This window comes from Thermobia domestica, chromosome 3 (genome assembly GCF_964235325.1).
Source record: "Thermobia domestica chromosome 3, izTheDome1.hap1.1, whole genome shotgun sequence".
NCBI classification, from domain to species: Eukaryota; Metazoa; Arthropoda; class Insecta; order Zygentoma; family Lepismatidae; genus Thermobia; species Thermobia domestica.
Window position 1 is genome coordinate 111,448,808 of NC_137456.1, and position 27,533 is coordinate 111,476,340.

A 27,533-nucleotide genomic window follows, 5' to 3' on the forward strand; every position below is an offset into this window, starting at 1 on the left:
TCCGTCACAGGCTAGAAGCCGTCCATGGCATATAGTGCCATCTATGAAAGAAATAATGTATCATTTTCTTTTCAACTGTGTAGCCAAGTCAGTTCGTTGAATCAGTCGATGTGAGAAAGTTAAGTCGCGGTGTTCGCATAACAATGCTCCAGACACGGCTGCTGTTGTCAAGGCTGCAGTTGAAGACCGTAGCTTCGAGAAGATTCAGCACCCCACCTTACAGCCAAGACTTAACACCAAATGGTATCTTAAAATTGAAGAAAGATCTACGAGGAAGAAAAATTTCGAACAACAATGAACTGAAAGACTCCAACATGCAATTTTGCAGACGAGAGTTCTATATATATTTTTTTTTTTTTCGTGGGGATACACACATTAATTCGTGATACGTGAAAAAAAGTATTGCAATCGAGAGATTATAGTGAAAAGTAACATCGTTGTCTTCTCTCTACCATTTCTCAAAGTTAATCAGGCCGGAAACTTTTGGAAACGTCCTCGTGTGATATACTTCTTACCAGTTAAAGCAGTCTGACCGCCTGCTGTTTGTATCTTAATTAACGACTGCTGCTGACCACCCACTGCCACTCCACCTTGACCAACAACTGACTTAGGCAGAATGCTTGTAGGACCAGAAACGACACGTGTAGTACCATCTGCGGACAACAGAAAATATACTGTTTGGAATTCTGAACTTAAATACTACATATCTTACATCAACATAAGCATGATTTGAAAGAATTTTTCAATTACTGCAAAATACTTCTGAAAAAAATTCACAAAGTTAAATCCCTTGTAGGTTAAAGAAAATGGACAAGGAAAAAAATATACGATCCGTGAATAAATAAAAACTTCGGAGCAAGAGTGAAAATCATAACAAAACTCAAGACATCGTCAACTATAACCTACATGGCCTCAGACCAGAGATGCGCCCACGACTCACTCTATATTGCGAAAGCGCTCTATTGTGCCAAAAAAGCCGAACATATTGGTTAAGTAATTTTAGGTAACAGTAAATAAAAATCTTTTCAAGTATGGATTTCGTAAACACGTTTTGAAATAAATGTGTATGAGAATAAATGTAATGCGTGCAAAATAGATCTTTTTTATGTACAAAGTCAATATTATCGTAATGAATTTATCATATAAAGGAGTACTATACGATTAAATTCTAATCCATTACGATGCAGCATTACATATGTAAGAGAAAATGTTAAAAAATACACTTCATTACTAACATGTCAAATCTCAAATATATATATTAAAGAGTTGATTTTTTCTATATTGATGGTTTGGCTTACAAATTCTCAAGAGTTCTTACAGTCTCTGTTATTTACGAACGACCCGATTGCTTGTCTTAATACAATCACAAAAAAATCACCTCTTATGCATGACAAAACTTCACTTCCAAGACTAAATGACAAGAAACTAACAGCAATATGTCTTTATTTCATCCTACAAACATGTTATATACTATTTACCAATCATGTATTCTCAGATGCACTATAATCATCTATCTTCAACGGCTCCTTTGATCGCACTCTACAAATGTGTTTCTTGATACTATATGTGAACTTAAATTCTATCCTCCCGTGGGAAAACTAAATATTTTCCATACTCATGTTTACGATCAAAATCATGAAATTCTATATGATAACGCAGAACAAAGAAACGAAGAATATTTTGCAACTATTTCATTGTAATTCTACTGTATTTAAATGAGTTTGTAATATGTAACCATAGAAATGAAATGCAAAGAATGCATGGATGAAGTGAATACCCAGGCAACTTTGTTATCTAGAGCAATGTATTGTTGTGCATAATAAATATTGGGTGTCTACTTTGTTATTTTTGTTAAAAATCAAATAGATGGAGCAACTAATAAATATAATAATAAAGCGATAATGCAATAAAAATGATTCCATCATATGATTGCAGTAAAAAGCATTAACAACGGAGATGATTAGAGTATTTATATGTTACATTACGAGATCCACTGATTTTTAAAGAAAATTAAAATAGGCAGTCCCACACAGTAAAATTTTCCTACCTAAATAGTTACTCTTTCACATACATGAATGAATCTATGGTACACAGGGTGATTATTGATATACCATAGATAGTTTTTTCCAGCATTGAAAAAAAAAAAAACCTACAAATGCTCTTGCTTTTGCTTTTATCATATTAGCAGCAAATGTTCCCGCGTGCTACTGAGAACAATACATTACACTACTTCCTCTTTTTGCATTGAATTCGTGCAAGTAAATGAAATATTTGAATTTTCTAAGCCTTTCATAAGCCAATTTTATGGATTTACGTATTCTCTCCTTTCGGGATGAATTTTAAGATTCGAAATCGTAAAGCCTCTTACAAATGATGTTAATTGTATTAAAAATGATCCCGATCTACGAAGTGGTGTTTATATACTGCAGTTTTCTATTTTTTTTACATAAAAAATTATATTTATATAACTAATTTACTCTATTGAGCGTTAAGCTTACTATCAGGTTGTCTAAAAAGCACTGAGCCTCTAAAAGTCAAAATTTAGAACACATTTATTATAATTTGAAATCACATTTGCACTATTTTGTTCGATGACCTTCTGCAGTACTATAATCTCACCGCCATACAACTTCAGTGGTTTATGAAATAATAATAATAATAATAATAATAATAATAATAATAACATTGTTTTTATAGGCCTGTCTTAAAACTAACATAACACTCAGGGAACTCTGCAGAGATCGAAATAATTGATAATCTGACGATGCCAGGTCCGGGCTATAAGTAAATGCATTAAAACCACCTATGCAAGTTCTTCAATTTGTGACGGGTCGTTGAAAGATGTGTGCAGTCTGATGTCAGTGTAGTATAAGACATCCTTTCTGCTGGCTAGTTCTGGCCGCTTGTTTTGAATTGTTGGTACACTCACGCTAATTGTCGACAGTACAGATTCGAGTCTATCGCTGTGCTTGGAGGCACCAGCTTGTGAATCAAGATGCCCTTACAATCCCACCAGACGTACAGTATAATCTTCCTGGACATCAGTGTGGGCTTTGGCACAGTCTGTGGAATTTCTCCTCTCTTCGACCACGATCTTTTCCGCACATATTTGTCGCAGATTATCCATTTTTCATTACTCGTGCTCAACCGCTCCAGAAAAGGCTCAAGTTTTGTTAAGTTTCAGGAAAGATTCGAAGACGACAAATTCGATCGTGTAAACTTTTTCTTAAGTCAGATCATGTGGCACTCAAACGTCGATCTTCCTTTTCTATCATTTTTTTTTTTTCCAAATGGTTTAACCTGTTGGTGATGGATGTTTAGGTCCTTGGCGTCATGATTGCTTAATATTGATTGTGTTCGACTTTTGCCAGAATATCATCCACATTTGCTGCGATTGGTCACCCATTGCGAGGAGCATTTATGGACACCGAAATTTTCAGAACAAAAGTGACTGAACCATCTTTTAGATGTTGCTTTTGATATATCTTGCCCATGAACACTACCAATTTCTTCACGGACCTGCGCAGGATTTGCGCCTTTATTGAAATAAAACTGTAAAAAGCAGTGCAGTTTTGCGTAAAGCTCACTTTTCTTCACGGAGTGATACCTCATGTCTGCCCACTACGTTTTGCACATCTACTAGCTCCACTAACTTCATCTTATGCGCAAAAGGCTCAATACTTTTTACACTACCTAGAATCTGGCTATCCTATCAATCGGTAATTACCTATGAATCCTACTTATGAATACGAAAACAAAGGTATTCGATTATTTTGCAATATAATAATATCGAAAATAACTTGTGATTACCTTTCGTCATAAAAATTCTTCGTGTTCCAACTATGGCTTTAGCTCCAGTGTTGTTAGTTCCGCTAGTAATAACTGATGTTACAGCTGTTTTGGTACTACCTGTTTGACTTGTAGGCGTAGGTGGTATTGCTACCTTAGTCACAGTACGCGTTGTTACTTCAGTTCCTGCAATAATGACGTTTACATAGCAATTATTAAGGTATTCTGCTAACTACGTATAGTTTCGACCAAAACTGGATATACGTACTCTACAAACGCGGTTTATATCAATAATCGAATGAACAATGAACTGATCAATTGGCATAAAGATATTGGTAACTGTACGAAGATTCGTACATTTTTATGTCTAAGAAAATTGAATTCAACGATAACGGAAGTCACTGACAAACGAACACAAACCATCACAAGTTATTTCAACACATGTGCACATCCATTTTTTGTGCTGGGACCTATTAAATATTAACAGAACGAGATTATGTATAAAGCATTTTTTAAATGTACTGTTTTGGTACTCCCTGACACCTTCCACAGCATCTCTGGCCAACTCTCGTGTAATTAATCTTGATTTGTACAATTCTATCGCGTACTGTCGTGTGCACAGTAAACATCGATGGGACTGAAAAACTTGTTAATATGATAATGTAATTCGCTATCTTTCAGGATCCTCTTCTTTTCAGATTTGTTGCAATGAAAAACTTATCCAGACTTCTAATTTTGTACATGTTTGTAAAAATCTTGCTCACTTTTAACACGCAGTTCGTGAAAATGTTGTTATAATCTTCAATCAACGATTAAACGTTAATTATTACTTGTACATTAAATTTCAATGATTACTCACTTCTTTAACTTGGCACAGTTTTGTTCAAAATGTATAAGTTTACATACTATAGAAAATACTTAGTCAACATCTTATGAAGTGGCTCAATAACTGCGATGTTCTTGTATGTTTCTTCTTTTCCTGTTTGCTGAAATGATGGATGTCTTTTTTCTACTGTTTGTGTTAACAGATTTTCTTAGCTACTATGCACACGAAATAGTACACGATAAAATTGTAAGAAGTGAGTGCCATGAGAGTTGCCCAAATCTGCTGCGGAAGATATAAGGGAACACTGGAAAAGTACAATAGTAAATTAAATATTAGATGCAGTAAATTTAAAGAGTAAGTTCACAAATTATTACGAACATGCGTCAATTCATATCCTTAAAAATAATTATTCTGAAATAAAGTAGTTTAATTTGGAAGCTAAAAGACAGCATATACATGTAAGAAAACTGCAACCGAGGACGGTAAATTCTTTAACACAGGCTCAACTATGTTTTTCTTTCATTTGTTTCTCTACTAGTTACCAGTAGAACGTTTTCTAAAATGTTATAATAGCAACATTATCTAACTTAGCTATCAGATGAGAGTGAGAGTATTACTATATTTTTGGAAATTTCGAAAACCCTTTAAGTAAATTTTTATGAGAATTTTGATAAAATTGAATGATTATTTATGTCATTATAATAGTCATGCTAGATGTAAATGTCAAGAATATAATTAAAATGCTGACTCAATCTAGTCCACTCATTTAATTCTGAATGTTTCTGAAATAATGGAATTACTCTTAGTCTTATTTGTAGTATTAGTAAATAGTTCTTGTTTAAAAAAGAGAAAAAGTAAAACCTGACAGCATTTGTTCTCAGCTTGATAGTATTATATTTTATTTTATAACTGTTTAGAGCCTCCTTAAAAAAAAAAAAAAAAAAAAAAAAAAAAAAAAAAAAAAATTATTACCTAGAATAACTATCTAATAATTCATTACCAAAAGAACTGATACTCTGATTCGTTTTACTGTAAAACTATAGTAAAACTGTGTATCTGATTCTCCTACCTGCATGTAAAGTACATTACAGATAGCAGCTAATAATCCCGTTTTAAATCAAATCTAAAGAGTGTACTAAGACCATTCGGAACAAGAACACTGGCACAATATAATACCGATGTATTAATCGAACCCACAAACTCATCTCGATCTAGTTCTTTTGTTTCATCCCCTCCCCAGAATACCAAGCGTCTCAAAAGTCCGTGGCCATAGGCTATGTTATGAGTATAGATATGAAAACATGGAATGTTGTTTGAAATAGGTGGTTTAAAATCTAAAATGATGGATTATTTCAATCGCAAAAATCGTTTAGATTCGACAACGGTAAAACGCCGTATGTTAAATGAAACATCAACGTTTCTAATTTTTCAGGCTTTTTGAACGCTCCAAAAATGACACGGGGAACCTGCACATAGTTGTGTGAGGGAATTGATAACACCTCGAATTCGTTCCCCAATAATGCTATACTGTTGATACGGTAAGGACCCAAGGGACTTGCTACGGTAAAGTAGAAAGTCTGCTGAACTGGCAACGTTGCCTTTTAATTTAACATAGGGCGCCTTACCAGTGTGGAGTCTAAAGGACTGGTACGATTGGAAAAGTTTCACCATTTCAGACTGAAAAACACCTATTTCCAATAACTTTCCTCTTTCCATACTTTCGTATCGTCATTCATAAGGAGTTTGGCCTATGATCCTGCACTTTCGATACGTTCTTTAAATTATTTTTTTCTTACCGAGTACCGAAACAAATTTATTTACCTTGAGTTGCTGGAACAACTTTGACCACCTGCTGAACTGGAACTTTGAGTGTTTCCATTGCTCTCTTCTGTTGGTGGGCTGCTCTCTGGAGTCTCAACTGCTGTTCCATCTTTTCTTTGATTTCTTCTGCTGACGCCTTCGAACTCACGGTCTCTAATTTCCCGCCATTATTTGTACTGCTGGGATCAAACTTCTCAGGTTTTGGAGCTAGTGATCCTGTTCTGCTCCTAGTAACAATGTGGGCATTAGCCTTCTCTAACCTAGGAACATTACAGTGGCAACGATTAGCAGCAGCTTGGCTTTTCATAACATCGAGGTTTTGAGACACCAATAGTTAAAATAATAATTAATTACATACGAAATAGTTATAAAATTAAATGACACCATGCTATTATGAACAGTATGTATGATAACATTTTTGCACCTTTCCTTAGTTTTAAAATACTTTCCCCTTGGCTAACGACTTTCACTACGAATCTAAATTAAGTAAATATTTTTTTTTTTATACACGTCTTGACCAGTGGACAAGGTTTTTATCAAAGAATGAAGTCTTATGTACAAAACTTAGCTGCCAGTAAACTACGTCTGTGTTAAATACAAATACACAGTAGTAGTGGCTGTTTTCTACTCCTACCCAACACAGACTTAATATACCGGGAAGTGCTTCCATCTCTTGGTCTTATTTTCTGATGAAATCCTGGACTGAGTAAAACATTGAAATTTAGAAGAATTTATCAACATTCTTACAGGAATACGAGGAGGATTAGTCTACATAGGAGCGGTGACTGAAAAGCTTTGGAGCCTAATACAGAAACAAATAAGCTGGAATAGAAAAACGGTATGTTTCATAATAACAATTTTTGTAACATATACCAACATCATAATTCTAAGGAATTTGTTTCGTCTTTGAAAGACCCTTCAATTGAGTCAGATGTCAGAAGTTTAAAGAGTCAAGTACAAGGATGTCGCAAAGTACATGCAGTTGAGAGGAATATCAAGCGTCCAAAATCCACCAGATATGGTCAACATTTCAGTCGGTGAGTCTGCCCCTTCGTATGCCACCACCAAAAAGGGGTGCAAGAATTCCAGCATGTCAGGAAGAGTGTTGAAGATAAAACGATGTTAGGGCGACTATCATGTACTGTATTTAAAAAACATTACCCTAGTACTTGATATGACCATGCAAGATCGGCGATTGCCAACTCGTCAGACTGCAGACAGGAGTCACACAGCGAGCACATCACACTCAAAAAATGAACTTGGTTTATCACAAGTTTCAGCTTGATGGGTCCCACTTCTACTAATTCTTGAGCAAAAGCGTACTCGGTACACAATGTCACTGAACCATTTCAAACTTGAACATGATGTGGACAATTTTCCGTCGCGATTAATACCTGGACGAATGTTGACTTCATCACTATCACCCGAAACCAAACAACCCAAACAGTGACAGCATCCTTCATCTCCACTCCAAAGAAGGCAAAGCTCACCCTGTGACAGCGTCAGTACAAAAATGAAAAACCTTCGAAGGTCTGGTATTATTTGGTTACCTTAAAAAGAGTCACATCATCCCAGGACATTATTATACCTAGTCTCTGACTTTGTGAAAGGGCTCGAGATCAAATTCAAAAGAAAAATGCCACAAATACTGGCTAGAGGAGTTCACTATCATCACAGGGTTCCCATTTATTTGGCGAACATGAACCCCCTGACTTTTCCAGGTTTTCCAGGTCATGATTTACAAATTTCCAGCTATAATGTAACAAAGCAACCACATTTTCCCCGACTATAGGATTCCTCACCTATTATGCATATACATGTATATAGTATGTGTATAGGTATAGAAGTTTTGTGAAGCAAACCAATTTATTTTATAAAATAACCCCTATTAAGCAGCCGGGTAAGGCAAAAAAGAGAAATTGGTGCTGAGAAGTAAAATATGTACTTAAAATTTCCTAACATTCTCCAAGACCCCCAGGAATTCGAGATCGGTGGGAATCTTACATCATGACATCTCAAGAAACTCGGATGTTCAAAGTGTTAGAAACAGGTCCGCCAGTGGATTCTTTACTGAGCCAACTTCTCTCTCAAAATTTAACTCCATATCACCTTCTTAATATTTATTATAGGATTCTTGACCAACACTTTACATGCATATATATATATATATATATATATATATATTCACATAAGAAGCGTGATTCATTCTAATAATTACACCATGTTTGGTGATGTGGGATTATGTATCGTTTTTCTGTTCATCTACTTACTTGTTTCTTTTCGACGTGTAATTAAAGACATAAAATAATTACAAGAAATTATACCAGTATGGATTTCACTCGGATTAAACGAAATGTGCGCATTAACAAGAAAAGCATAGTGTCTTTATTAAGTTAAACCACGACACTTACTACAGACATCAACGTCTACTGTGCAACGTTCTTTGAAACCAAACCTTTCCACGCTTAATTAAGTGCACGATAAAATAATTCTAAATCCACGGACCGCAAACCTAATTACTATTGCTTACGCTCTTTACTAAGCTCATCCCTTCTTTTTCCTTTCTTTAATTTTCGTGAAGACAATCAATAATACCAAAAAGGTAGAAAGTGACCCACGTCGTATATGCAAAATGCCATTATATGAACTAACAATTATTTTCAAGACCTTACGTATGATGTGTATACATTTGGATGACACCATGAACTGCGCACCGAACTCTTGATTTATAACCGGTATATTATTTAAAAAAATAAATAAATAAATAAATAAATAAATGGAAACTGCTATTGGATAACCTAAAACCAGTTTCTGGATACTACCTGGTTCATTTTCTACCATTTTGTGTTCAAGTGTTCCAGTGTATACTGCGACCAATATGCAGATTCCCAATAATGGTAAAAATAATCCTGTGGTTTATTTTTTTTTCTACGCCACTGGGGTGTAAGGTTCCGCATGTCTCCATACCATGCTGTAACCATGTGTCTACTACACGTGTCTGCAGTAAACAAATACAATGCAGATTACAGTAACGAAGAAGAGTTGCCCACCAACGCCAACAGTCAGTAAGACGGAGATCAACGAAGGTAGCTGACATTTTAGGATAAAAGACGACAGCACACCTCAAGAAGTATCAATCTCATCCGGTTGATCAAACTACCAAAAAACCTAAGGCGCCTTGCCATTGGGAACACCTTACCCTCTCACGACGCCCGGTCAAAGAGAGGCACCTCATCAACAAACTCCCATTCCCTCTCACGACGCCTGGTAAAAGAGAGTAACCTCACCTACAAAGCCCTAGACGTCTAGTCACTGGGTTCCTTATTTACCTATATATTAGGGAAAACTACTTATTGTAATATAATTTTGTACTCAAGAGGATTTTTTATAATAAAAGGTAATGGGAAAGTCCAATCTCCAGTGTACAGTATTTTGCTCTACCTACGTAACAGAAAGTTTTACGTAACAGAGATCAGTATCTGGCTCATTTTCTAACAATTTCAGAAGAGTACCCGGCTCATCTTCTACGTTTTTTATGTTCTTGATTGTCTTTAAATTATTCATTAAACTTTAAAAAAAAGTGGAGGTAGAGGTTTTTAGCGAAGAGTCTTAAAACTTTTTGGGATTATCATTTTCTATCCTCATGCTTTCACTCAAGTCAGCAACAAACATGAAATTATTTTTTTTAAAACTAAGATGTATTAATTGTTTATTACGAAGGACAGCATAAGTGGTCACAAACTAAAAAAGCAGTCTCAAGAGTAGTACAATCTGGGGTTTCATTTTTTATGAGCTCTTATTTACTAATAAATGAAATACCCCCAAGAGACTCCTTACCTATTTACTTATGAACTTAATTTATTTAGGAAGATGATTTCGATTGCTTATCTGCAACTATCTGAAAGATTCTATTTAGAAGCTAGTTAGAATCGAAATAGATGTCAATATAATCATTCTGTGAATTGTAGTTAATTCATTTGTCCCGTATGCATGTGTAAATCCGAATGTGATATAAACATTATTTACGCATTCATGAATTTTAATCTCGAATTGATTGTGCTAAGTTTATTTCGTAGCAAATTCAGTTCTTTTATCCATATAACGAAAATACCTAGTACATGTCAAGTTGCTGTCCATTAAAAATTCTGCTCTCGAATTAGTTGACAATTATTATTTCCTAAAAATGGAGATAGGGGTCTATTCACATCAAACCATTACGTTCTTGAAAAGTTATGTTTGAAAAGTTAGAAAGAGAAACTTCTAGATGTTTAACGATTTCTTTTTAAAATCCAGTTTATGGGCCTTCGCTTTGTGGATTCTTATGCACGTAGCATTGCTCCTGTATTTTCTTTACATGCGAACTTTTTTCACGTAATCCAGAGCAAATAACGTAATGGTCTCTCTGGCCACTAAAATCATAGATAAAGTCAACATTTAAATTTATTCATCTGATTCTGTGTTGAATTTCCGAAAGCTATCTTCTTCTTTTTTTTTTTTTTTTTTTTTTTTTTTTTTTTTTTTTTTTAGTTAGGCAAGTATTACAGTAGCCAATGATTGGTTCAGAGTGGTTCTACAATCGTATTTAAATTGAACTTTCTGTTTAGTTTTCATAAAACTATCGACTTCTTGTCAACTACAATAATAAATTGTGATACTGGAGGATAGTCAGTGACACAAAACTTGAGGTAACGTTTTGTTACGAGGGATAGTACTAAAGTTCTGAGAGTTTTTTATTGGATGGAGTTCAATGCCCATTTTCAAGACGATCAAGACGTACTTGCTTAAAGTACGATCATTTGAATTACGCCAGATTTGTATTCGAGGAAAGAATTTTCACCAGAAGCCGGAACCATGAGCGCAAAATGTGCGCATATCAGTTAATAGGTTAAGAAAAAGTACACTTCTGGGAATTTTGTTTTAAGTTCTAATTTTCATTAACTTTCGTCTATATTACATTAAGTTTTCATAACCAAAGTTCTGGAATTCTTTAGGACGTAAAACAATAAATTTTATTTTTCTTTATTTCAATTTAACTTTCGTTCCACTGTATGCACATCTCCTGAACTGCATTTTTCAGACTATCTTCAAAGAACTTTTTCAGGGTCTTTTATCCACGAGTGTATAGCACGCTTTATGTCATTTAAGTTCTAAGGTTCCCTCAGTTCTGGAAAGAGATGAGTACTGGGAGCTGGATCAAGCAAATACGGTTAATGTAGCTGTTCCTCCTCCAGTATGGTTCTTTTAGAACTCCATTCAGTCTGGAGATAGTCTTGCATTATCATGTTGTAAGAATAGCTGGTTATATGATCTCCAAATCGATGTATGATAAGACTTTCTCTCAGTGGACCGGATAAAAGTTAGAATATTATTCTAGGTTAACTGTCGTTTCATTCAATAAGTAATTAAGATCTACCATCACTATCTCAGAACACAGTAATTATTACCTTACCAACAGACCCAACAGAACACGTTTCAAGTAGAAGTTCTCTGTTGATCTGTTCTACTCGTTGGACTAATTTTTGGCTCTCACATTAAAGTATGAGATCCATGTTTTGTTAGCTGTTACTTTTTTGTTCCCAGTATCTTGGCATGATGGGAAACTTGACCTGCTTGTGAAATACTGCGGTGTGCAGCAGAAACCTGATACCTAAGTTACACACAAAGTTGTAGATCAATTCATTGGACGTAAAAACGTAATAAATACTGTTTAAACAGCAGTTAAGGTCGAATTTGGACAGAAGCAACGTAAATGAGGAGACCACCCTTCAAACCAGTTTTGTTGATCAGTGGCCCATCACCTCCAAAACAGATTGTTTTAATCATATTCAGAATGAATTGTACATTGATTACTTCACTTGGTACAACAAAGAATCTGCTACAACCATCACACGCCGAGGATCAAAATATTACGTAGTCGACAGCTACCTGAGAAACCAATTTGGTTTCAAGCTATCTAGAAAATTCCTTGTGAATATCATTCTGTAGTCACTGATTTATGATTATGTAAATTTATGTGAATAATATAACTGTTGCTTACACGAATCATGAACTACAGATTTTGACGACTTCACAAGTGTAAAACAAGAGAAAGAGTAGAGAAATACAATATTTCACCCTACTAACGCTTAGTTAGAAAAAAAGAAATTAAAAAATAAAAATATTTGGTCAATAAATTTGAGAAAACAGTAAATACTTCATGGTTATAGTCATCGACTTAACATTACAAAAGAATACGTTATGGAACAAATGGATTATTTTAAGAAACACTCTAAAATGTGTTTGTAAACACCGGCCTGCGAAGATTTTCTGGCAAGAGTAATTTTATATGATATACGTTAGATTTAGTGTCCATATGTAAAAAGTAATACCAGTTGTTTCGTATCACGTACAGAGTTGTCATAAGTCCTTCTTACCTTTATGCTAATGGAGTTTGGTTTTTGTAAATAAGGTTTGGGTTGGGTGTATGGAATGCAGGTATGGACATGTCTTAGTATGTCCTCTGCTTTGGAGGGGATTAGGTAATTATGAAGTAACACCTGAACCACAAATATAACAGTTGTAGTTCGCGCATGCGCAGTGCCAGACAAGGTCAATACGCCAAGTTCTTTTGTCTAAGAGGGGATTCTGAGAACGTGTATCACGCCTTTGTCTACAAGTTACAACGTGCACTTGAACTCGATTCGTGAGTGAGTTTGTGTTTAAAATGACAAGTGGCAGAGATGTTCGGAGGCGAAAATGTGTGAACAATCCAAACTCTTTCTGTTGTATATGTGGTCATTATACAATTAAAGGCCAGACGCGAAATATTACGCCAAAAAAGTTTGTACTAGACATATTTTAACATGAAGTTAGCTGATCAGAACAAGAATTTCGCACCTCATACTGTGTAAAACGTGTGTAGAAAACCTGCAGCAATGTACAAAGGGTTGTTCAAGGATCTTATAAAATAGAGGATCTGCCCTTACAACAAAATCTTGAAGCCATACGTCACAGTGTTGCCACCCCTACTCTACCCACTCCGCCCAATAGAATCGCAATGTTTTGAGCCAACAATCATGGCGGAAACGAAAGTAGTCAATCAGACGATGGAGGAAATGAGAGTAGCCAATCAGACTTGGCGATGCTCGGTTGTTTTTTTGGCTTCATTGATTTAATAGGATGAACATACGTATGGACATATCCTCTATTTTAAAACATCCTTGGGGTTGTTGCCATCAATGCCAATCGGAATTCCAATGGTTTGGCTTGGCACAAACAAAGAAATCATGCTGACGACTGTTATTTTTGTGTATGTGAAGTGTCCGGTTTCAATACGAAAAACAAACAGCACATTGTGTATCCGAGCCTTCCATCAGCCATAACCCCTGTACCACATGGACCCGATATTCTTGTCCCAAAACCACCGATACAGCTACCAGAGAGTGTGTCTTCATCATGTTCAAGTGCGGAGGAAGGTGATGATGATACCTTTATACCGGATGTTGAAGATAAAACTTCACGTCTTTATAATCAATGTGACTTAAATGATTTGGTGCGTGATACAGGCCTTACTAAAGAAAAGAGTGGAGTTTTAGAACCAAGTTTAAAAGAGAGAAATCTTTTACTTCCTGGGACAAATTCATATTGTTACGGAAATCAAAAGGAAGAATTCAGGCAGTTTTTTGTTCAAATAGAACAACTTGTGTTTTGCTGTGATATCCCAGGCTTGACTCGTCGTCTTGGAATAGTTTACCAAGCAAAGGACTGGCGTCTATTTATTCATTCGAGTAAAAGAAGTCTCAAAGGTGTTCTTCTGCACAATGGGAATAAACATGCTTCAGTACCAGTCGCCCATTCAACATCTTTTCGTGAAAACGATCACAAGTTATCTATAGTTTTGCAGAAACTGAAATACAATGAACACAGATGGTTACTGTGCTGTGATTCAAAATTGTGCGGTATCATATTGGGACAGCAAGCAGGTTATACAAAATTCCCGTGTTTTCTGTGTGAGTGGGACTCTCGCGAGAAGGATAGACACTGGTTAGTTTCGAGTGGCCCAAGAGGCAACAGTTCGTGTCAGAAGCAAAAAACATTGTAAATCGTCCATTAACCCTCGGTTAGTCGCAACATTTAGATCCAAGGTCTTTGTCGCAATGTATCAGATTGATACATTCGCTTTTCCATTTGATTTAATACTACTAGTCATTTCTTATTATCTTTTTTAAAAAGAACATGAAAGCATTGACTTATGCTACGGTGATTAATTACGTCGCATTGTGTTTTAAATGTTCTAATTTGAGGAAAAAAATAAATTATGAAAACATTATGAAATTACAGTAGCTCAAGAAAAAAAATAGTCACGGAATAAGTCGCAAGGTATCAGATTGATACACAAACTTCTGGAAGCTTTCTTCTTTATATGCTTTTGTATCTAAAACACAAACATATTACATATTGCTTTTATTTATTCAAAATCTAAAGCACTAGACAACTAAAGCAAGATTATTATAACAACTCAATCCTCCGTGAATGATATTGCTAAGCACAAACACTGCTTAGGAATGTTGTAGTGTCTCTAAACAAAATAAGTATAGGAGAGTATATAGAAAAAATGAACTTATATTAAGTCATTATACCCCTGATATCATGTTAGTTCGAATTCAAAAAACTGAAATATAAACAATGACAAATTTACTCGTCACTCGATTCAACTGGTATTGTTTCTAATCGAGGAAAGCAATCGGTGCACACGGGTTCCATATGCTGGAGACAAATTGGTCGGCTGCATTTCTTGCATTTAGTTCTGGTCACTCTTCGTTTTTTGTTCTTCCTACATAAATCGCAGCTCCGTTGCTTTTCTGAACGTTCAGTTCCTTCACCAACCGATTCTTCATCTGCTACATTTGCTGGTCGATACTTTTCCAGAGTCGCTTGCAAAGCCGAAGGAATCCCTTGATTTAGAAGACTTCTCTTGCAGAGCTGCTCATGCACAAGCTCATGGCTTAGTTGTTTCAAGAAACGCCTCCTAGTAATTTTAGCCTGACCATTACCAAGAAAGATTATTTGTAAATTTATACCAGCTATATTCAGCATCGAGAAAAATACAACACACGGCCAGCGCTGTGTATTTCTGGCTACATTGAACGAGGCACACATTCTGTCCAAAATGTCAACACCTGATTTCGTCTGATTATAAAAGGTAATCATTTCTGGCTTTGCGGCAATTCCACTTGTTTCGTCTATACGATCATCAAAATGCTGGCTTGATACTACTAAAACATTTCGGTTTTTCTTCGGTACATAGGAAACGAGAGTAACATCATTCGAAAATGCAAACATGCTTGACTTTTCAGGCCTATACTTTAGATTCAAAAGTTCCAGTGGCAACTGTCTTTTATTTTTCTTTACGGTTCCCACATACGATAATTTCCGTACTTTCAAGTCAGCAATTAGGTTCAAATCGGTAAACCAATTGTCCGCAGTTATATTTCGTCCTGTTCCAATTATGGGCTGCACTAATCTCTTGACAACATCAGCCGGCTTGTTACTAATGGAATAAGGTCCGTCAGGCATTTTTCCTGCATAAATTTCCATGTTGTAAGTATAATATAATTTTGCATCAACCAATGCATAAATCTTAATTCCGTACTTAGCAGGCTTTGCAGGGATGTACTGTTTGAAGCGGCAACGGCCGCGGAAAGCATCCAGCTTTTCATCTATAGTAACATTAGTGGACAAAGAATAGTTCTTTTGGCAGTTTTCAACAAAACATGTAAACAGTTCCCGAATAGCGGCAATATTGTCCACCTGTTTTCTTTCGTCTCGTGTAGTACGGTCATCAAACCTGAGGCATCTGATCAGAAATCTAAATCTTCGGAGACTCAACCTGTCTAAATATTTCCACACCATCCCCATCAGTTCCCCATAAATCGTCCAGTGTCAGTCTATTTGCGTGCAAAGTTCCGGCGAAATAAAGAAGACCAATGAACCCCTTTACTTCACACAAATTGGTATCACCTGCATCACGTTCCCTTTTGAAACTACCCCGCACGATATTTATGTATTGATTAGTATATCGAACGATGTCTTCAAGCATTTTTTCAGTGAAAAAATTTTGCCAGCACTGTAATGGAGTCTTACTTTCTTTAGCAACACCAATCACACCGGGAAGCTTTAAAACTATATTTTGGGGAGGCACTCGTCTATTCATTTGACGCGGAACAATTTGCCACTTTGTAGTTTTATCTCTACCAAGGTACACTAATTTCTCATTTGGGTCACGTTGTTCTTCATTTGGTTCACTTTCTTCTTCAGTGCCACTCTCTTCTGTTTCAGAATCTGTTTCACGTATTTCTGGCGTACATTCTTCTGCATCAGTGTCGGCAACGTCATTAAAATCTTCGATTTCAGCTGGATGAATTGACTCATTATCATCAAACAATATTTTCCGAATTTCTTGAACATCAATCGAATCACTGAGATTAAATACACGTTCACGTTCTGCCATAATATACAGTAGCAACTGTGAGCTTAAAACTTGAAATACTTGTCTAAGAATAAATGAAGAAAAACTGAGCTAACTGAAACATAAAATACCTCTCTTATAACACGATTAGTCGCAACCGTTCTATCTGATACACAGCCGTAACTACAGCGCTATGTGCGAATGTCACTGTGAACTCTTCTACTCATAGGTTTGTAGAGTGGAGCTTGAGGAATACACGGAACGGGCGCCGCGAGCGACATCGCAGTCAAAAATGTGCGTAGAAAAATGTTCAGCTGTATCAATCAGAACCCCATGCGACTAACCGAGTGTTAATTGATCCTCAAAATGCGTTATTGCTACCTTTACATATAAAATCGTTAAGTAGTCCCTGCTTTCGGTACCTCTGTCAGAAATTTCCAGGACTGTCGGATGCCAAAATTAAGGAAAAAGTTTTTGACGGCCCCCGAATTCGGAAGCTTATGAAGGATTCTATATTCACTACGACGATGAACGGAACACAGCTTGAGGCATGGGAGTCATTCAAAGATATTTCCAGCAAATTCCTATGTAATGTTAAAGATGACAACTACCAACAGATTGTCGAAACCACGCTGTACAACTTCCAGAAATTAGGTTGCCACACGAGTTTAAAATTACATTTCCATCTGGACTATTTTCCTGCAAATTTAGGAGCATTCAGCGAGGAACATGGCGAGCGGTTCCACAGAGACATAAAAGAAATGGAATGAAGATATCAGGGGCGATGGGACGTCTCCATGATGTCAGATTACTGTTGTGTCTAATGCGAGATAACCTACCTAGGAACGCGTTCAACACAGCGTTCATTCACATCAAAGCGCAGCAAAAAAATAGTGTTCCTGTAGTGAGATTCTACATTTCAGCAATGAACATGTTACATTAAGTAGTTTTTTTTTTTTTTTTTTTTTGGTATATTCGTTAAAATCTGATCATGTTCTATTCATATTGCAGATGTCTATTACGGTGAACTTTGTGTTGAACAGTATGAAAAAAACTGATTTCATATAGTAACAAACTGTATGTGATAGGCAAAAATATAGTGTTCTTGTGGTGAGATGTATTATACCTTTTACAAATGAACCTATTATATAAAGTAGTGTTTTGTATATTCGTTGCAATTTGATTATCTTCCATTCAAATTACATGTATTCTCTATTATGATGTTTTCTATCGAAATTACAATATAAAAAAAATTTCGATTGCAAATAGCAAAAAACTGTACGTGATATGCTAAAACAGTTTCGATATTTGAAATCAACAACACACCTAAATTAGGTTAAATCACCTCTTCAAGCTTTTGCCGGAGAAAAAAAAAAAGTTTTATTTCGCAGGCCGGTGATCTGCTTACGCAAAAGATACACACATACAGTATACGCAAGAAACAGAGCTTTTTAACATTTGCGACTTCATAGAACAGCCATCGCTCACGAAAACCAAGTACACTTTACTAGATTCTAATATAAAACACACAGAAGAACGTACAACGTTGCATAAAACACGTACAAAATATACTTAAGTAAGGTTTAGTTAATTTTAAGCAAAACAATGAATACTTCTACAGTTCATTGACATAAGACAGCTACACAAAGGCAAAAGCGTAAATATTGGTGTCTCATTATCAATAATCATATCGAACCCATCAAACCGAAATCAATAGACTCAGTATTGAAAGGTATCACGTATACATTAACACACAACCATTCTAAACTACCCACCCAAGAGAAACATCCCACTCTGCCCATAGTCAAGCTGCTGCTGTAATACGACAAACACATTTGTGCAAATGAACTATAATACAACAGAATGATGGCGACAGAGTGCAAATGTATAGAAATAAAATTTTAATATGAAAGCAATCTACGAAGACTTCTATTAGTCACCTAATAGTTTTCATGCATACAAGCAGTTAACGCTAAAAGAATATACAGAAAGGTAACTGAAAAGGAATTATTATATTGACAAATGCGTACGCAAGAAAATATTAAAGCATTTATCGTTCTTACCTCTTCCGTAGCAAGTAAATTATAGTTGCCTCCATTTGTGTTTTGCTCTATATCTTTAATTAAAGGGAAGTTACAGGAGTCGGTACTCCTGTTCAACTTGTATATCCTATAACTTCTCGCAAATCGTTTCGTATTTAAAATTCAAATTTTAGCTTGGGAGGTGCAAATATTATTCAGGACTGAAATGGAAGCTAGAAGGCATAAACGGAATTCCTACATGGGAGACATAGATTTCGTTAACATTTCGTTGTTGAGGAGCCCTTATTCAATATACCATTTCTATTGTTGCCTTTGAGCTTTACTTTTACGTCTTGTAGGGGTCTCCCAATATTAACTAGTATCTTGCAGCTAAGTTAGGGTTATGGTCAATAGACCTTCTTACGTGATTTTAATACGTTAATAGATACGTACAGGATAATTCTCAAGTAAGAAAAGACGTACAAAGAGGAACATAAACGGGAAATACTTCATTTTATATAAACGTTTGAAGAATTATCCTTTATTATTTAATTACACTTTTTTTCTTAAAAACTTTCCTTAATAATACTTTTCCTGACAATGAAACGTATCCTACAAATGCACGGAATAAGTTTGTTTACTAAGATACAGGAAAGAACAATAAATGCTTATTATTATTATTATTATTATACTATTATTACTATTATTGATATAGAACCTCACAATACGGTAAAGAATTGAACTAAATTAAAGTAAATTCATTATAAATGAAAACAAATAAGATAAAAATCTTACTTCAACTGATTTCTAGGAAAATTAATTAAAACTACTAGTGAATATATTTCCAATAATGACTGGTCTCCATGATCAGGATAAAGGACGAAAAGAAGTTAAACACACGCAGGTAACAATTACAATACAGTTACCTAAACGAGTACACAAACGTAAAGATCAAGATCGTTGGAGAAAAAAACTACCTCCAGATTGTCATGCTACGAGTGTTTGCTCTGCCGCCCCGGCTCCTATTTTATTTAATTTATTGTAAATTTTACTTGTGTGCTCCCCCCCTCCCCCTTTGTTTTGATAATGAACAGATCACTGTTTCAAATTCGCTGACCAGTGGTTTTGCTTGTTTTTGGAGTGTAGTTGAGGTAAGGTTTTAGCATATTTGTTTCCGTTTAAAATTGACTTCCCTATGTTGGTCACTTGTTAAGATCAATCCGTAATAGTTCGTATGTCAATTTCAGATTAACTCTACAATGTGTTATGTGCATGTTGAATAGTCCAAAAATTTAAAGTTCTATGATCATCTACTCTATTTCTACACATATTATTTAATTACTGTAAGCGCATAAACATTAAATAACACAATCGAACATAATATTCACTTCGCATGCTTTCCTTACATATACAGTTTTTATATTTCATTTTAATCACATTTATTCTTGAGGACGGAAGGGTTAAAACTTACGCATGTAAAAATCTCGTATAGAATAGTTCTCACTGTTGGAATCTGCAAGTTACTAAAAAAATTCAGACAAGCCTCTATGGAAGAAATCTCTCAGTTTCTCTTATTCTATGATGAGTTGAGTCGAGTTGATTTTAGTTTAGCGTCCCTTTCAGCAGCAAGGCTATATGAGACGTGGACCTACTGATTAACGTGGAATCCGAACCACATGAGCTCCCGTCGGGAATCGAACCCGAGTCTCCCACGCCAGATTCTATGATGAGACTGATACTGATATTGATGCAGCATTCTTCATTTATTAATAGTATTACAAGTTGTGTATTTCTTGACGAGATTCAAAATACAGGTAAGATAAAAATCTTGTGTATTTAAGGAAAGTTTGCGATGAGTTAATGTTCGATAATGCAGGATTATCGAAAACTGTGCCCAAGATGTCATGAATCACGAAGGAAAAAAGAACCACATAATAGCAAACCAAGCACATTATATACGAAAAGAACTACGAGCTTTTTTTTCCCTAATGAAGTAACCTTAACTATGCTATGAATGTTCAAATATGCAAGCCTATTACTACCCTCCATTTTTTGTTACAAGTCAAATTACGACCGTGCAACAGTGAACACAGTTGTATCGTGATACGCAAAATTTAAATCAGTGGTAGCAATGTTAGTGCAACGTCAATATTGCCTTACTATTGGCCAAACTGCGCCAGCGGACGAGTGGACGATATAATCATTTCAAATTACTCACATACGAATTTCGAATATTACAATATGTTCTTATTCTCGATAGGTAATAACGATATAATCAATTTAACGAAACTGGATGCGTGAACAAACAAGAACTCATTGCGCCAATCTTCTACGTTAGTGGAGAACGACTACTGCTTAGGTGTGTTCTGAGAAAAGAACGGGTATATGTAGGAACATATTGAGAAAAATTTCTGCTTCTTTTGATACAGAATCTTGGTTAGTTTGGAATTAAATTCTTTACTTTTATTCATGACATCCCGGACTTCTTTCCGTTCACTTTCTTCCTTTCTTCGACGACCCTGTATTGCTACACTACAGTTACATCTACTTAATGTTTCATTTACACTAACCTGTCGCCGTATTGTTTGATTTCCCATAATTCCAACCTATCTTCATCTACCCATTCTTCGGTGACTTGTGGCTCTGTGTTTTGAGGTGACTCGGCTCTCTTTCGTTTCCTTAGTCCTATTCGGTGTGAAGTCACTTCTACATGATAAATGAAACAATTAAATTGATTAAAAAGTACAAAAAGTGTATATCAATATGGTGTCTTTAATATTTACTTTAGTGTTTTGCAAGAAATAACCATATACCTTTGAAAAGATAATTCTTAAACCCTTAATTGGTTAACACCAGTCTCTCGGACATCAACATTAACATTAGCCTTCATATTAAATTTGTAAGTATTATTTTCTTTTATGTAACTTGCAATTTAATGTTATAAATAGTTGGATTTAATATTAAGAATTTACAGAAGTCTAGGAGATTCATGTTATAATGGTACGCGTTCCAGCCTATAGTTTTACTTTCATATTGACATTCACTCTCCGGAGAAACTGTGTTTATTCTATTAAAACAAACGTAAAAAATGTGTAAATAAAATTTTAACAAAATAAAGAAAACTTCTGGAGCGACAGCCCTTGGGAACCACGGTGTGCCAATCGGCTTGTGGTACTCATGCCTTTGGGGTGATACGAAGTTACCATATGGGCTCTCTTCGCTGGTTGCATGCTGGCTTTCTAGGCCGGAGTTCACTACTTCCTTCTCTCCTCACGACGCTGGGTGAACGCCGGAATTACAACAACATCTAGTGAGTATGAACAGTCACCCGTTTGACCAGATCCGACACTACCTGACCTCGCTGATCTCACGAGAAACGGAATTTCAGTGTGGACAGGGTTTGGCATTAAACATTTATCAGGATGAAAAAACATTCAGAACGTGGAACGAAAAAACACGCGTGTAAGTTATCTTTTCAAATCACAGCGCCATGATGATAAAAGCACGGGATATATATTTAGTTAATATTCATGCGGAGTTAGTTTGGGTATAGAGAAATACTCCTTAACATTTGCAAAAAGAAACAAATTTTAAATATACCATTCATGCATGTTATAAAGAATGTTTAGCGTATGTTTTGTCTGGAAATATTTCTTAACCATTTCAAGCATAATCGTTTCATATATTACAACTAAATTACAGCAAAGACAATCTGGCAGTGCAACCTCGCTCAGTATGTGCACAATGATGCAATCTACAAATGTGTTGCATGTAGTTTCGGATTTCGGTGTTAGATGTTACATATGCTTGCATACTTCAGAGTTAAAGGAAAAACCTATACCAAAGGTTTACCTGTACGAAGCAATGAACAATACGCACAAATACAGAATTTCATCTTTTCCGAACACTACCAATTTATAAAACAAGTGTTATTTCAATATGTCTCCTATATGTTAATAAATGGAATTTCTTCAATACTTCAGTTGAAAATCATTAATCTAGACCACGAAAACAGGATGAGATTATTTTAAAAGTCTCGAGAAGAGAAGAGATGAAGATTCTGCGAAGAGAGATAAGAACTCCTTACATTGATTATGATCCAAACGTAACAGATCTACAGATCCTTAAAAAAACTGAGATTTTTTCTTTATAACAATAAGTTTAATAATAATAATAATAATAATAATAATAATAATAATAATAATAATAATAATACAGTACGTTCCACTTTTCCTTTCCCATTATAACATGAAGAAACTTCAAGGACCAAAGAAAATTGGCCATTAGATGGAAAAGACAAATGGTTAGTCAATGGACGGAATAAGGTTTCTAATTTCAATTTTCTGTAGAATTATTATTATTCAATTACAAAAATATTTAGTAAGATGATTAATTGGAGTTTTCAAAGTTCACACAGAAGATATAATGAGGTAAGACTGATTTACTATTTTTGCAGGTCAATAGACCGTATAACGAAGACATGATAAAAAACTCTTTGACTCACTCTCCGTTCAAAATGGAGAATTTTTATTCAATACTTTGAACACTTTGATTTAATTAAAGATATTAAAAACAACGTTTGGTATAAATATAAATTCAAGACGGCTAAGAACAGATAAATAAATTTAAAGAATAGTAATTCAACTATACGCAAAAAGCAGTTATTACTGATTTACAAAGGAATAAAAAACGAAATGTAAGCTTGATAGGCAATAAAAATAATGCTGGACATATAAAGAAGTCAAGGAATTAATTGTAGACTGCACAAATATTAACTGTAGAACTATACGAACTTAAGCGTACCTCGCACTGTCTTTGGTACTTCTAAAGGTATGACAACCTTACGTCTCAGGTACTGAGTTTTTTCTAAAAATTCGCCAACGTGTCGATGCTTTAGGATCTCTGTGGATGTGATCTCTGTATCAGTTGTTACTTGATGCTTGCCATCACCAGCCGGAGGTTTTACCTGAGGAACAGACAAAACATATATTCAAACAGCTAGCCACAGAATATCAAATCTAAATTTTATACACATCGTTTCTCATCAAATTCATCAATTCTCTCAATTTTGGATCTTCAAAATTCATTATTATTATTTTGTACCAATATAGTGGGCCCTCATGTTACAAACTTAATCCATTCTGCTACACTCTTCGGCTCATAAATGGAAATTGTTTCCCAGTAAAATTAATGAATACAAATAATCTGTTCTAGCCGCAGAAACAGATTTTTTCCCCCAAAAAATATATTTAAGTTTTTTTCTATGATGAAAATAATATCCTTCTTAAAAGAGTAAAACTTAATTAAAACAATACTAGGGCTATAAATAAATAAATAACAATAAATATATATATATATATATATATATATATATATATATATATATATATATATATATATATATATATATATATAAAAAATTGTGTCCACTGTTGGAACACACAAAGTAGTGTACGGGCCCATAACAAGATGCCGCCCCATAACATGACATCAAGGCCTTCAGTTCATACCTATATCTTTAAACAACATTTTGGTGGTGATAACGTGTTCCTGGTGCCCTCTAAACAAAAAGATGGTAAGAATCAATTCTCCAAACTAAATAATCGTGACTCGTCACTGATGAGTACACTACTCCATTCTTCCGGGGTTCAGTCACTGTAGGCGTGACTGTTGCAGCTGCTGTGTAAGGAAGCGTATCTAGCGGGTCGGCGTGTACACAATGTGACTTACAACCGCAGTATACAAGTCGACGTGATAATGGATCCGAGAGGAAACTGCAGGATCTTGATATAGTATACCTGCTTCGCTCGTTGGGCATTTGAGATCAGATAACGATCCTCATGCGGTGTTGCACGTCAACGGCCTCCACCATACTGCCTTTCAATGTCTTCGCAAAACCAGGAAACGATTCCTGTCGTGACATAACACTATGAGGGGTATCTACATGCCTAACCACACCCTGTTGACCTTGCTTCATTTTAAATCTATAGCTTGCCCAACCACGCATTACTTCATTCATGTGTGTTCTCTGGGTCACTGTGTGGTCTTAGGACACGTTCACTATGAATGATATGCACTGTACACTCTGAAAAACACAACTCACAGATTACATGTTTCTTCGCTACGGACGTTCTTCGTGTTCTCGCAGACATAGAGGGCACCTGTGTCACGCAATTAGCTCGTACCTACGTTGTTTGTCAAACGTGCCAGTCCGATATCTAGCACTCTCAGAATTAACGTGACATAAAGATTACATTCGAAATTAATATTCCCTTAAGATTTGGACATCAGGGTAGTTTGCTGTATGGCATCATTGTTTATATTGTAAATTTAAGTAGTAGTAAACACTAAAATTTTACTTTTCACTTATTTCCAGAACTACAAAGATATTTTATGCACGAGCAGAGGCCGAAAAAGTATTTTTGCTGCGCTCAAAAGTTCTTAAATTTCCGGTAAGGCAAAATTACTTCCGCCTATCAAGATTTCTATTTCTTCACTATGAATCAACTGAGTTTATAAAATTAAAAATTCTACAACATACAACATACTCTAATATTAGAAATGGTTCGTTTCTGTAATTACGAAACGGAGCTCAGATTAAGCTCTTCACAGCGATTATAATGTAAACAAGTAATAATAATAAGCTGCTTTTATCTCTATTTCTTTGTTCGAAGCAGCTCTATATTTATGCCAGCAACATAGAAATTAGCTTTAAAAACGTAGCAAGCTACTACTTTGATAATAGTCAGGACCTTTTTCATTGTTTGGTGGTTTACTGCCTCGCAACAACTGATTTGAAGGCGTATTTTTCAACAATGGGAATAACCTAGAAACAGAATTTTAGTACAGAGTATTTCGTACATATAACAAAATTATAGAAGGTTGGCAAGATGGCGTAGAATGTTCTACACAATGGAGCGTCATGCTCTTCAATTATTGCAATTTCATTTTTAACAACAATTTCAATTTTGGACATAATTTAGTGCATTACAATTTTTATAGTGATTTACATATTTTTTTGTATGTTCTACGCTTCTGCCTTCCTTTTTACTTCACAAACTAGTGTGGAAACATAACTATTTGAAACAGGCCAATTCGTCCATTTTGGAACGGGCCATCTTTTACAATTATAATAACAACAAAAATATTTAAAACAATTCTAGTGAAGCAGTCAACTTGGCCTTAGTGCTGTGACTTTTAATTATAAAATCTCTCGCGAGGGAGATGAATAGAATAGAATAGAAAATTATAGAAACAGGTTATATATCATTATTTCTGAACTTTTTAAAAATTAAATTAAATAAATGAAATCTGAATTCTAACCTTATGAAATGGAGCAAAACACATTACCTGCATGTCGTCCCAGCGTAAGCATGCCCACAGGATTCTTAACTGTAATGCGGCAGCTGCTACAGAATGTATATTCGCCGTTCGATACAACCAACACGTTTTAAAAAGGGGTCTTGAACATGGATACGGCCAAGCTTGATGATTTGCCTGAAGGAAAAACAAAGTATGTATTTTATAAATTTCATTACTTATACTTATTTCAGTTACATTCATTTTAGCCTAGAACTGTTTTGCGCAGATTACCTTCTTTTACAAGTCAGCCACCTGATTTTTGAACATACAAATGAATTTGACCCATTGAGAAAAATTCTAATCTTACTGGCAATGTTCTGTATTATCTTGTTTTCAAGACACAAACTAAAAAAAAAATGCAGAAAACTAATCAGGGTTGGCTGGTTTAAACCAGCAGGTTTTTTTAAGGTTTAAACCAAAAAACGAAAAATGTTCGTAAAATCTTGATGAGCACACATTTGTGGGTTATCATGTTTCACTCCTGTATAATATTCGTATTATATTCAGACCTAAATTCCCCATTCATTGCTCAAAGAGATTACACTACAAAAGAAACTTTTGTTTTTTTTATAAGTTTATGAATGTTTCTTTTGTGATTTTTTTATAGTTTGTTATTATTGTTATGCAATTGCAATAAAAAATTCTAAATATTGTTTAGTTTTAATAGTGTTTATTATTGATAAAATACATCGAAATGCCGTACTTTTGAGTGGAGGGGAGCTCATACAAACCCCATGAGACACATTTATTGAAATCAGAAGTACCTTTGGTATCTATTTATGTATAAATGGGTCAGAGCCAATGTGGACTCAAATAATTCGTATCTTTATTCACTTTTCTTACTGATATGCAAATTAAGTACTTGTATTCCTTTAGCTTGGACTAATAAAAGTCATAGTGAACTAACTTGGACTAAATTAGTTCTTCTGTATTCTGGAGTATTTTGAAATTGTCCATATGTAATTCTGTATAATGGCTTCACTTCTGCAACTGTTTATCTTTTTGTCCGTCTGAAATGACCCGTGACAATTATATTAACAAGTATGGAAAGATCAGTAAAACGTATTTTGATCAGGAGTCCTTCGTGAGTGGGTCAGCAGACGTATCACATTTATGACCAATTAGTCCCGGTTTCGAGTTCAAATGGAGGACAATTTCTCTCGAATGTAAGCCGGGAGGCAGTTTGGATTCTGCTTTAAGCGTAGTCCTTTCCAGCTTAATCCGGTTGTTGCATAGTAACACCAAAGCGCGAAACAAACTTATTTCT

The 27,533-nt window shown here is 35.1% G+C and overlaps 1 protein-coding gene across 3 annotated transcripts in view; it reads right to left on the reverse strand.

Moving 5' to 3' along the window:
- E(bx) (nucleosome-remodeling factor subunit NURF301 E(bx)) overlaps nucleotides 1-27,533 on the reverse strand; it is a 141,339-nt gene that overhangs the window by 46,891 nt on the left and 66,915 nt on the right. For 2 of the 3 annotated variants that reach the window (XM_081751455.1, XM_081751453.1), the window contains exons 16-21: nucleotides 26,255-26,401; nucleotides 23,708-23,870; nucleotides 21,475-21,610; nucleotides 6,437-6,696; nucleotides 3,811-3,975; nucleotides 516-653 (exon numbers count right to left, since the gene is read on the reverse strand). In XM_081751455.1, coding sequence (XP_081607581.1) covers nucleotides 516-653; nucleotides 3,811-3,975; nucleotides 6,437-6,696; nucleotides 21,475-21,610; nucleotides 23,708-23,870; nucleotides 26,255-26,401 — 1,009 coding nt within the window. The remainder of the gene's footprint in view (nucleotides 1-515; nucleotides 654-3,810; nucleotides 3,976-6,436; nucleotides 6,697-21,474; nucleotides 21,611-23,707; nucleotides 23,871-26,254; nucleotides 26,402-27,533) is intronic. The other variant, XM_081751454.1, reaches the window with a different exon arrangement.